General features: G+C 34.8%; 1 protein-coding gene across 1 annotated transcript in view; it reads right to left on the reverse strand.

Moving 5' to 3' along the window:
- The window catches only part of LOC127430098 (nitric oxide synthase, brain-like), a 115732-nt gene that overhangs the window by 41183 nt on the left and 61646 nt on the right, over window positions 1-12903 (reverse strand). Inside the window, exons 10-13 of the mRNA XM_051679572.1 lie at window positions 3483-3657; window positions 2161-2262; window positions 879-1073; window positions 149-234 (exon numbers count right to left, since the gene is read on the reverse strand). Of these exons, the coding sequence (XP_051535532.1) occupies window positions 149-234; window positions 879-1073; window positions 2161-2262; window positions 3483-3657 (558 nt within the window). The remainder of the gene's footprint in view (window positions 1-148; window positions 235-878; window positions 1074-2160; window positions 2263-3482; window positions 3658-12903) is intronic.

Consider the following 12903-nt stretch of genomic DNA (forward strand, 5'->3'; position numbering starts at 1 on the left):
GCTGTAATTACAACAAATGGGACTGTTGTGGAGTGTTGCAGACCGTTGGCCTTCAGAAGCATTGCAGTGCTCCATATAGGTAAAAATCAACGTACACTTCATGCTTGACACAAATACACACAGCATAACATCTCGACCACCCACTCACTTGGCAAGTTTCTTGAAGCCAATTGCTCTTTTCTTTGTGGGTGTCCCATTCACCCCTTTCCACACGTGAGTGTTCCATGGGTCAGGCTGGATAGAGAGATAGAAAGAGAAAAAGAGAGAAAATCATTTCACTTGTATGAATAGTAAAATTCTGATCAAGGAACTATTTATGACTAATATTTGGTCCCAAACTAGAAGTGAGCTTAATTTAACACAAATCAGGGTATTAAACTGCATTAAATTGTATTTTACAGGGTTGCAATTAAATAAATAGAAAATACAAAAGCTCATTTAATATTTAGTTTGACCTCCTGATGTCAATAAATCACATTTTATAAAGACTTATTTATTTATTTTAATTAACAATTTTTTTCTTAATTTTTCAGAATTTCAAACCTTAACAAAAATGTAACCTTTTTGAAGAAAGTGCCATTTATGCGCCAAGTTTCTACAAATCATTAAAATAGTTGCTTGGCATTCTTAAAACAGACTGCAGTTATGAATAAACTACATTAATTGGAGTTGTTTCATGTTAACATTTTATGGTAACATTACTGTAATACTTGGCCTCTTATGACTTCTTGCTTTATTATTTCATAAATAAAAGTTCACTGAAAAACATTGAAAATGAATTAAGCATAAAAATTAATTTTTCCCTCTACTCTACCCATGAGTTTCACTGTGAGAGGTCAAAATGTTGGTATGACTTCAACCAAGACTAGAAGTCATACCTGATACTCAAAGGAAGGCGTCAGGCGATAGTTGAGCATTTCCTGGTGAAAAACTGGTGTGATGCTGCCTGACATGGGCGGCACAATCCACACCCAGTCGCCCGGACAACCGCCTCTCACTCTATACTCATTCTCCATGTGTTTCATGAAGGACTCGGTGGCTGAGTGATGGTCTACGATAGTGACCTTTGACATCTGTAAAAGAAAATATGGGAATAATAAATGAGAATACTTTTATCCTGGCTGAAAAGACCAGCTCTGACCAAGCACGTGAACAGCAACAAAGCACATAATATTGCGCAATCATATATATGATTATTTTTCTAGCCATTTTGGATATTTTGTAATGCTTAATCCAGCAAGTTAATATCTGTCAATTTAACCTGCGTTTATATTCTCAGATTGGTTTGGATTGCAGCACGTGTAGTATTCCTAGTGGATTTCATTTAGGTCTACATCCGCAATAATGGAAGATGAGGGTAAACTGAGCACAGCTATACACCAATGTCCCATTAATTTATAAGTGTCGAAACATTTTAGTAAAAGACTTTTAATAAAATACGATATCTAATCGGAAAACAAACTGGAGTAATAATTATCAATTCTTCAAGTATAGGAGCGTTCAGTTGGTCCTGGCTGCTTAACTCTAATAAATAGACCGGAAGGAATATGATTTCCTTAGATTTGTGAGAACTGGTTTCTATTTTGTTTGCTTAAATAAGCATGTGTTAATAAATGTGAACACAGAAATCTGCTTCAAGTCTCTTTAAAAAGCTATGCAAAGAGGCGGGCTAGAAAATTGCTGAAAAGAAATATGTTAACATGACCGAAAATAAGACTAAGAGCATGGGGGTGAACTTCACCATGCAAGTTAAGAATAATAATACAAAATATATATTTGGCATAAATTAAAATTCTACACAAGACTGCCCTAATTTCTAAATTTAGGAACATTGTGGTGTTTTGTAATGTGCCACTATTTTCATGATAGTTAAGCACATTTCCCCGCAATGCACTAAACTAAACTAAAATAATGCCATATTTTTAAAAACGTAAATTACTTCTACATCACGGTTTTTGTTGTACATGCTTCAATTTTTGCTGATTTTAATTAAAAATATATATTTGTGCTCAGACCAGATGATTCTACCATTGAGAAAAATGCAAATTACAAAAAAAAAAAAAATAGAAACAAAAACATTTGGACGCATTACAGTAATGAGAATGGGGAACAGGATTGTTTGGTCATGGAGATTCACCCATGTGCTGAGCTTTTGGCTACCTGGAAGCTGTAAAGAACAGCAATGTTGATCTCCACCAGGGCCTGGTCCTTCCACAGGGATGAAGTCTTCCTTGTGTCCAGCCCCATCGATGTGGCCACTTCCTAAAATGGAGGTAATGAATCACTCCGTAGAGAGAGCATTTTATTTATACTGAATTCTCCCAGGATCTAAACTGAGGTTAATAGAATTGCTATTCTTGATCTCTCACTACAGATCGGAAAAAGAGGATTTCAACAGAGTATCTCTGACTTTTTGGAAGATGCTTAACGTATGGAATAATGCTAAAAATGCAAGGCTGGATTCGATTTTTATCCATCAACAACTGATTAAATTGTGAAAAGTGGATGTAACATACCACAACAGAGCCATTATTACATATAATGAGCATAATGTTGCATAATAATGAGCATAATGTTGGTAACCACAAAAGATTATTTTGATTTGTCTTTCTTTTTCTAAAAAAAAAAAAAATTTGGGAAGTGAATGGGACCAATGCATAAACATTAAAATACTCACTATTTCAAAAGTATAGCCACAAGAAGTAAACGATATGTGTGATGATACTGTATGATGTAAGTCTGATAAAATCACGTATTAACCTTTTCTACGTAAAGTTATATGCAATTTTACAACTTCATTGCCATGACGATGTAAAAATCCTAAAACTAATTTACAACTTTATAACACAAGTTTTAACAGAAGAATTAATGTGCTTTTCTAAAATTATAAGCTTCATATTTATGCCTTTAAACCCTCCAAAAATTGGCCCCATTCACTTCCTTTTTTTAAAGAAAAGTAATGTCAAAATAATGTTTTGTGGTAATCAACATTATGCCACAATTGCTATCGATTAAGCTTAACTTGTACCTCACACAAAATATTCCTTTAACATCATGCAACAGCCCGCATGGCCTAAAGTCAGTAATGTCAGCAAAAACTAAAGTCATTGCCGAAGAAGAGTTTTTTTTCTTCTTTGGAATAACATTGCTCAATGACATAGCACTGATGAATCATGTATAATAAGACCAGGAATATTCACTAAAGGGATATTGCACCCAAAAATAAAAATTCTCTCATCATTTACTCACTCTCATGCCATCCTAGATGTATATGACTTTCTTTCTTCAGCAGAAAAAATTTGAAGAAAAAAATATATATATCTTAGCTCAGTATAGGTCTTAAATGTAAGTGGATGGTGATCCAACCTTTGAAGCTCCAAAAAGAACAGACAGTCAGCATAAATGCAGTGGTGAATTCTCAGGGCCAGCAAAGCCTTCTCTGCTGGCATAACATGCCAAATAAATAAATATTGGTATGGTACCTCAAGTATGTTGTAACGAGAGCTGTCGCAGAAGTCTCTGACACCGATCTCAGTCCCCATGTACCAGCCGCTGAAGGGGCAGGCGGTGAACTCCAGCCCCCCGATCTCTAGCAGCATGTTAGACACCGCAGGAAGACCATACCACTTTAGATTCAGATCCTTGAACCATTCAAACCTAGACAGACACAAACAAGAGGATGGTCAAAAACCTGCACAGACAGGCATATCTAAAACAAGAGAAACAAAGAACCTTTGTGTAATGTTTAAATCTAAAATTCTCTGTGTGAAAAGAGACACTGAAGGGGGATATGGGGTTGGGATGAATTATGAACAGAGAAAGTATAAGGACGAGAAAGGCCACATGTTGCAAAATGAATGGAAGAAATCACAATCCTCACAATGGTGGCTGTTGGAAAGGACATCATCTTATTTGCGGATCTTTCATCTTTATTTTAGCTCTAATGCTGCATTTCATTCAACTCTGAAATTTCTAATTTCCAATATCCTACTTGCAAAAGTACAACACAATGACACTTGACTTTGGAAATCTGAACGGAAAAAATATTCAAATCCGACTTCACGGATATGCTGATGTATGACGTCACACGAACATAGTGGCACACAGGAAGATTTAATGATTAACCATAAGTTATAAAGGAATGTTCCGGTTCAGTACAAGTTAATTAACTGCATTTGTGGCATAATGAATAAAAAATAAATAAAAAAATGACTACCTCCTTGCTTTTTTTTTTTTTTTTTTTTAAAGGTTGGGGTTACAGTAAGACACTTGCAATGGACGTGGATGGGGCCATTCCATTAACTTTAAAATACAAACTGTTTCAAAAGTAAAGGAAAACAATGTTCAGTATTAAACGTGAATTATATACAACATAATATTGTAAACACGATGTTAGTGTGATAAAATCTTACAGATAAGGTATGTAAATAATTTTATCATATTAAAATCACACAGTCTTGTGGCCATACTTATGAAACAGGGTTGCAAATTAGAGATTAAATGATTTTTTGTGGTATTCAACATTAATACACAAATGCTTTCAATTGAGCTTAACTTGAAACCAGGGTTACTAAAGTTTGGGATATTTTATTTAGTTATAAAGTAGTTTCTATTTTATATTTAATTTGTCATTTCAGTTTAGTTTAGTTTTTGCTAGTTTTCACACTTTGTCTGTTAGTTTTAGTTTAGTTTTTGTTTTCTCTGTGTTTTCTAGTTTGTTTATTTCGTATTTATTTTAGTTTATTGTTAGTATTTTATGGCTGCCAAAGCTAAAGCGTTTACTGATATATTTTAAAATTCATTATCATTAAATTTCTCAGGGCAGTCTTGTGTACCTCCATCTTGTGACATTTTCATGTTTAGTTAAGGTGGATTGTAAATGTTTCTCATTCTATAATATAGAATGAATATGGGTAAAACAGTTAAGCTTGATCCCCATTTTATTCATATGTATTTGCTTAAATGGTTAAAAATCAATACTGAACTAATCTTTGGGAAGTAAACAATTAACTTTATGAGATTGTAAATTGATGATTTTACATCGGGATGTGCGACAGAGTGCATTTCATGACCACCGGTCAGAAAATCAGTGGTAAAGAAAATAACAGAAATTTGAAGTAAATATTTTCAAGGTTATAAAAAAGTAAATGTTGACTTAAAGGTGCAGTATATAAGATTCAGAAATCCTTGTTATTAATGACACCTGTGACTGTTAAGTGAACTGCAGCTGCCTGTTACTCGTGATCGCGCGCACACACTCCATAGGGACACGAGCATTGGCCAAAACAAAGAGACTGAACGTGATTCACCGGCATCATGATGACAGATGAGGTAGCATAATTAAAATGACACAGTTATGATTGTTTTACTACAAACTTTGAGACTGTATATTATATTTGACTCTCCAGTGCTGGAACAGGGCTAAAACAAAGTGTGGATATAGGTCTGACTATGCAAGACTGTAGTTTGAAGTAATCACTTTTCTTTGCATGATACATTGACTGCGTTTATACGATAGCCTATGTCAGCGTTAGCTAGCTAGCCAGCTTTATCAATAGCTGTTAGCTAAATTTGGTGGATGATGACAGTAGCTGTTTATAAAATAGTTTATTTTACATTATAAATATGTTGACACAATTCAGTATTTATTTCCATCACAACTGTCATTTTGATATATCGATTTGCTATTGTTTTATAATAATAGATTGTATATATTTTCTGTATAACTAAGTTACGTTACACTAATGAATGGAGCTTTTTGCATTATCTTGAAAATTGTCTAGCATTCATTTCATGTGTTATTGTAGTTTACCTTGCTGAATAATTACAGATTAACATTATGTCAGTTACTGTGAATCGGTATACCTGACTTTTAGTATTAAGAGAAGATCGTTGAAATTATTTGAAAGTTATGAAGCAAGGTAGCTTGCAATTCGTCAGCGTTAGCAGGCAAGATCAAGTTAGCTAAGATTACACGGATCAATCCTTATGGCACTATATTTCACATGCTTTGCAGTTATGCAAGCTTACCTGTCCAATAAGAAGAACGCCAATTCAGGGTCAGTTTTGATCCCCAAAACCAAACGAAGGTCCCTCCAGGAATCAAATGCCCTGCCGATGTTCACTCTAGTTTTCGCTCAACCACGATCACGTTCCCGCTTAGCCAGATGGGATTCAGTAAATGTTTTTTTTTGGCTTACTCACAGTTTGTGTAGGAGTCGGTGTTGTGCTGGGAGCCGGCCGTTTGCTGGATTCCATCTCTAAGATAACGTTACCTAGTGTTGCAGACTGTCTGTTGACACTGTTAAATAGCAGAACCACTGAGGCAAGGCTCTCGGGAGCGCGCATAAACGTCACATCCTTTGGATTTTCCTGGCAAAAGCGACCCGCTCCCTTCACATGAAAATCAGTCTACAGGCTTTAATAGGCCACCTAGGAAGTCTGGGAAGGGCTCATTTTTTAAGTTGCGTTACAAGCCGTTCGCGGCAAAAAAAAGGTGACTATTACATGAAAAATGTTACATTTTGCACCTTTAAAGGTGCTGTAAGCAATTTTAGCCTTTCTACTTCCATAAGGCTGAGCCGTTGGGTTAGCCATGCCCCTCTTTCCAAAACCCCACACTCCAAAGATACAAAATGCGCTTTATTGAGACAGACATCATGCAGAAATCGTTGTTAAAAACAACAGCAGCAAAATAGCGCCCTCAACTGACAACTGTTATGAACAACATGGCTTAAAAATGTCTCAATAATTTGCTACAACACTATGAGAACGTGCAAAATGATTGACAGGTCGAAAGAGTTATTGTCCACGGTCTGCGGACATTTTTATTTTTATTTTTTGCTCTTTACAGAGTCTAGAGCTGTCACAGAGACAGAGGAGATAGCTTACAACACTTAATTCAGTAATACAGTATCTTTAAGAGAGTAGGAACATTTTTTGCATACCATTCCATAAAAAAATTGCTTATAGCACCTTTAATATTTATAAATGTTGCAAATGATGATTTTTAAAAATTTTTTAAAACTAATTCCAAATAATTTGTAGATATTTTTTATAGAATATTTTTCTCTGTCCAACTTTACCAGTACTACCTGAAAAAAATCTGGGAATTGGTCAAAAGAGGGTCTTCAAAGATTCCTCTTCCCAGAACTGAGTATTTATTTATTTCTGATTTTAAACTAAGGCAGAAGACATCCTAAGCTTTCTGTAAAGGTATAATTAAAAGTGCCAAGAAAAGTTTCCAAAAGAGTCTCACTTTGCCCATTTTCACCCTATTGTGAATCAAAAACTAAAACTAAAATTAATTCAAGGTCATTTTTATTTTATTTTAGTTAGATTTAGTTTGGAAAAAGTGTTATAGTTTAGTTTCAGTGTTTTCCAATCATTTCAGTTTTTATTTCAGTATATGAAAATGTTTTCATAATATAGTTTCTTCAGATGTGATATAGGTTTTTTTTAAATGTACAAGCTTAGCAACCAATTTCGGAAATTTCAGTCTTGCATTCCGGTAGATATGAGCTGACAGATCAATTGCTGCCCGACCAAGATGGCCATCAAGTGTACTCACTTACGATTGGAGAAATTGGACAGCATGGCTTGTGTTTGAAGGATTATAAAACATTCTTCACTCTTTTAATGTGGTAAAAATGTGTACGTTTAATCGTCACATGCCCAACTGAGATGACTGTAAAAAAGTAGTACTTGAGGATTATTTGCATAATATAGTACATCAGTAGACTTCCTTGGCATATGTAGATGTACAGCATTAAGCTTTGAGAGTACTCTGTTTACCATTTTCATTATCATTTCTCTGTAAGTAAACACACACATAGTAAGCTCTGCCAAAACTATCATTATCTCCAAACAAGCACCTGCAGGATTCTCAGGTGTTGCACTGATAGGCCAGTTTCACCTGTGCCTGTTGCTAATGCTGAGAATAGAAGTGCTCTGGTGAAATGGCTGATCCGTGCAATAGCATTTACAGAATTAATGGGCTACATATTGCTTTGATTGAGCCCATAATTGTAACAGCAGAATACCAGCACTTTTTCACTAATGTACGCAAGCAATCTCAAATGTTTGTTTGGCTTGTCAGCTTCCTTTGAGTGTTTTGAAGCAATCGGCCAATAATGGGCATAATATTACTGCAGGTAAAAGTTTAAAATCTTGTGAAAACGAGTGTTATTATTGTGGAAAATTTTTGTTTTGTTGTGCTCATCATAGAAGAGGTGTATTGAAGTAATTGGTTAGTGTGAATTGCATTGTATTTTTAATTTAATAGATCTGAAAAAAATTAGCATCACTTCATTAAACCTTAGGACACATAACCATGATATGTCCCTGTTACCTTCTGTTATTGTATTTTATGATGAATCTTGTGAAAAGAATCCATGTTATGATCATGAAAAAGTTTTTTTCTCTAGATTGCTCGCACACTGTCACACATATGCATTTTTCTACTTCACTAACCGAACTAACAGAAGTTTGGACTGTTTCTATAAAGGATGTGTAAAAAAAAGTTGTTCTAAACACAAAAGCTTTTAATGGGTGAAACCCTGAAAATTACTTGAATTAAAAATATGTACATGTTGTAACTGTACACTCGTCATAGCAATATATTACTTTCTGCTCTCTCTCTTTTTTTTTAAAGAAAGACAAAAGATTTCTTTTACTGTTCTCTTGGCCATTTTTAAAAGTGTGCAAACTTTTTAAAACTTTCATTACCTTCAGTGGCGTAAAATGTGAACACTAGGGAGGACAAATCAACCCATCACTCAACTTTGACATACCTGCCACTGTTTTGCCAAAATCTGTGTCTTTTCACTGTGGTGAGAGAGCTTGCGCGCTCAAGGTTGCCAGATTGCGTGACTAAAGCGTCACCCTGGAAGAATATTTCCAAACTGTACAAGTGTCAAGATCCAGACTGATCTCACAATGAGATCGGAAAGAGTTGGTCAACTTCATGAGGAAGGATTACATCAAGATGTAGATTGGAATGCAGGTGCAAAAAACATCATTTAAATAAAATAGCCTGCTCTTCTCTCTTTGTTGCTTGTGATTACATGATTACATGATTACAACGACATAATATAAGGAATATTTAAGATTCCACACAATTTCATGATCAGTAATAAAATAAGCAAATTTGTGACATTAACTGTGTTAAGTCATTTTGAACAAAAGGACAGGTTTCCTTTCATTAAAGCACTTTCACAAGATGCTCTTTGAAAATTCACATGCAGGATCATGATTATATCATAATCATCAGGTTTTGCACAAAATCTTCACTCAAACTGTTATGCTGATATATCAATTGTAATGAAAAATAAATGATTACATTAGAAAAATTTTATTCTGATTGGAACAAAATTTAGTACACAAATGAAACGTGATTCCAAAGAAGCATGCACAATTTGGTGTGGATCGGACAACAGGTGGTGCTATAATAGTCAGACATGTTAAAAACACTATATCGTTATGGTTATTAACCTGAAACAGCTAAAAATTATATTGCTTCTCTCTATTTTAAGTGCTTACAAGCTATCAGAATAATTCTTAAAATTTTGTAGCACATGCACTTAAAGGCTCTATGCTGCTTGAACCCCGGTAATTGCTACTTGCAGCTATATTTATTATTATTATTATTATTATTATTATTATTCTTTTTCTGCCCTAAAAGCATATGGGGAGCAAAAACCGTAAGTCCTAGAGACACCAACTTGGCAGGATGGTCCCAAATCCCCCCCACTACTCATTTGCATACACACACACCCATCCGACTCTAGGTGGCACTATAATAAGCACCTTAATATTTTGGCTCAAATCTTTGCAACAATAAGGTCTAGATTCAAAATAATTTTTTTCTCTGATTCCTTGGGTCAAGAGGAACAAAACGTATATCTCGATTTCTCCATTTCCATCCCAAAAAGTTTTTCACCATTTTGAATTTTCTGAAAAACCTACTTTTGCAAACTCCTCCAAGGCCGTTTGTCTGAGTTGCTCTAAATTTTACACACATCATATAACAATCGTCCTGACTAAAAAAAAAAAAAGTTTTCGGATTTTTGATTTGTCAAATCGTTATGAATATATAAGCTAATTAATTATTTGGGAGTGGCCCAAATTTACTTAATGGCCTATATATTCTGAACGCAAAGTCCAAACTTTACGAAACTTGGAATACTGCAAAGTTTCGTTAGGGTGCACTACAACTAAAAAATCCTTATAACTCTGCAAACGTTTGAGTGAAAAATTTGAAAATTGGCATGCATCATCTTTGGGACAGTGCTAACATATTCATACAAAAACAATTTGACAAATCAACAAAAATAGCTGCCAGCAGCTAATCAAATTTCAACAGCTAATAACTTGCGTTGCGAATAGCCGATCGTTATGAAATTTGTGGTGCATTTACAGGTTGCCAAAATTAGGTGAAAATCATCCACAAGGTGGCACTATAATGAGCTAATTAGTATTTTTGTTAATAACTTCTTATCTATAAGCGATAGAATCAAAATTCCTTTTCCTCTTATTCCGTGAGACAAGACAAACAAAACGCACATCTCCGATTTGATTTCTGGCCCGAAAAATTTTCTGCCATTTAGAAAATACTTTTTTGAACTCCTCTTAGGCCGTTTGTCCGATTGGCTCGAAAATTTGTACATATCATCTAGAGACTGTCCTGACAAAAAAACATTGTTGGGGGGGGGGGGGGGGGTTGGGGGGTTGGGGTGGGTTTGATATGTCAGATTGTTTAGAAGATATAAGCCAATGAATTATTTGGGTTTGAACTGCAACTACTACTGTGCCTTTATTTGTGTGCACAAGGTCCAAACAAATGACAAAACTTCATCAATTTCCTTTTGTCAACAGCAAATAAAAATATTATTTATTTCAACTATAATTGACAGATGAAGGATGTACCACCAATTTTGTCCACTAGATGGAGCAGCAAGTTAAGAAATTCCATTAAATCATCAATGAACTATCTGTGCAGTAAAAATAGCATCCAACAAATGAAGAGCCCTATGAAATCTGTTAAAGTTTTTCCTCAAATTCAGTTTTTCCTTATTTAATTGTCCAGCATCCCAAAATCTCATTTATGCATGGTAAATCAAGGATGTATAACCGATTTTGTCCACTGAATGGAGCGGCAAGACTAAAAATCCTTGAAAATCCTCTTTGACTTAGCTTTTTGCTCTTATAATGTGCTGTTGTCCAGCGGTCCAAAATCTATTCTTCTTCTTTTATTTCTTCATCTTCTATTGTCATTCTGTTGTCTGTTATAATACAATTCTAATTTTGCAACTGTGCTAAAAAAAAATTTGAAATAAATTTTACACAAAAACAGCTGTTTCCACAGCATCCACAGGATCTATTATGTCCAATTTAATTATTTTGGCCATGTCCTGGCCATACGTGCTTGGACCCTGATGATTGCCGCATGTGACTATATTTCTGCTTAATTTTTTAGGTTTTCAACTTGTTTATAATTTGTGTTAAAATGTATGTGTGTTTGTGTGTATAAATGTAGCACCCCTTCCCCTGTAGGGGTATTACTCAAAAATCTGCTCACCTTAACAATAACGTCATGGATGAATGACATGAGAAGATGGTCAGAGGTGTCGTACATAGATATTTTTGTTGTCTCTTGGAGTTTTATGAGCACAGAGGCATGTCAGTATGTCCACAGCGTGAAGGGTGGATCTAGTGGATTTATGAATAAAACTTGTTTTTACAATCTACCAATCTTCCAGTTGTTATGACATCCACTGAACACTTTAAAATAATCATGATAACTTTTGGCAACTATTCAACCCATAAATCCACGTCGCTAGCTAATTACACTTAGACGTCAACACCATAGAAATCTATAGAGAATGCGCTAAACCGGAATATCAAAGACAAACATTTTTAAGATGGCTGCGTGCTAGTTTCTCTGGCGCATAAGGTGAATAAGCAATTCAAGCATGGAGTACCACCTATTTTCTCCAGGGGGCAGTAAGCAAAACTCACTGTATAATTAACACACAGCTCAAACAGACAGAGAACAAATCACACTTACTGAGAGCAGACGGTCGTGTCTAGAAGGGATCTCTCTCTCGTCAACTTCTCGCACGTGCGCATTCTGTTAAGATGCTTTCGCCAGTGCTTTTTTGCTTGCATCTCAGCGTATTAATGATGGAAATCATTAGATACTTAAGTAATATCAATAATATAACATTATTATTATTATTATTATTATTATTATTATTATTATCATTATCATAGAGTGACTATTTGCAGTAGGTGTAAAAATCTGCCACATAATGCGGCTATTTGCACTGAAATAGTCTGGTGGAAACAAACAAATTAAAGACACACTGCTACTTAAATATCTCTGCAATGGCTTAGTGTGATGAGAAGGTGCTTTTCTATGCGGATGCCTTGGGTTCTAATCCTCCTTTTGATCCAATTTTCCCCATCCTTTTTCCTGTGTCCACTCTTAATATTTTTCTTCAATACTACTTATAATAGCAAATAAAATGAATATAAAGGTTGATTTCCTCGCAGTGAAAGGTTGGTGTAGGGTGTCTGTGGGACTCTAAATAAACACACTGCAGTGGTGCCCTGTTAATATTTAATTAGGGGTGCAAATAGTACAGTATCTGTCTAACACTATTTGCACTTAGTGCAAAGATGTTGCTCTTTACACTTAGTGCAAATAGCCTCTGCCTTATTATTATTATCATCATTATTATTATTAATATTATTATTAAGAAATCCTTTTGTCTTCTTGAAATCCCGCGGGCCAAAGTTGGTCCATGATAACCTTTGATTTTTGAAAAAATGCTATTAACGCACACTGAAAAAAAAAAAAAAAAGAAATCATTGGTTTTACATCATTCAATTGTGGACATC

This window comes from Myxocyprinus asiaticus, chromosome 3 (genome assembly GCF_019703515.2).
Source record: "Myxocyprinus asiaticus isolate MX2 ecotype Aquarium Trade chromosome 3, UBuf_Myxa_2, whole genome shotgun sequence".
In the NCBI taxonomy this organism is placed as follows: Eukaryota; Metazoa; Chordata; class Actinopteri; order Cypriniformes; family Catostomidae; genus Myxocyprinus; species Myxocyprinus asiaticus.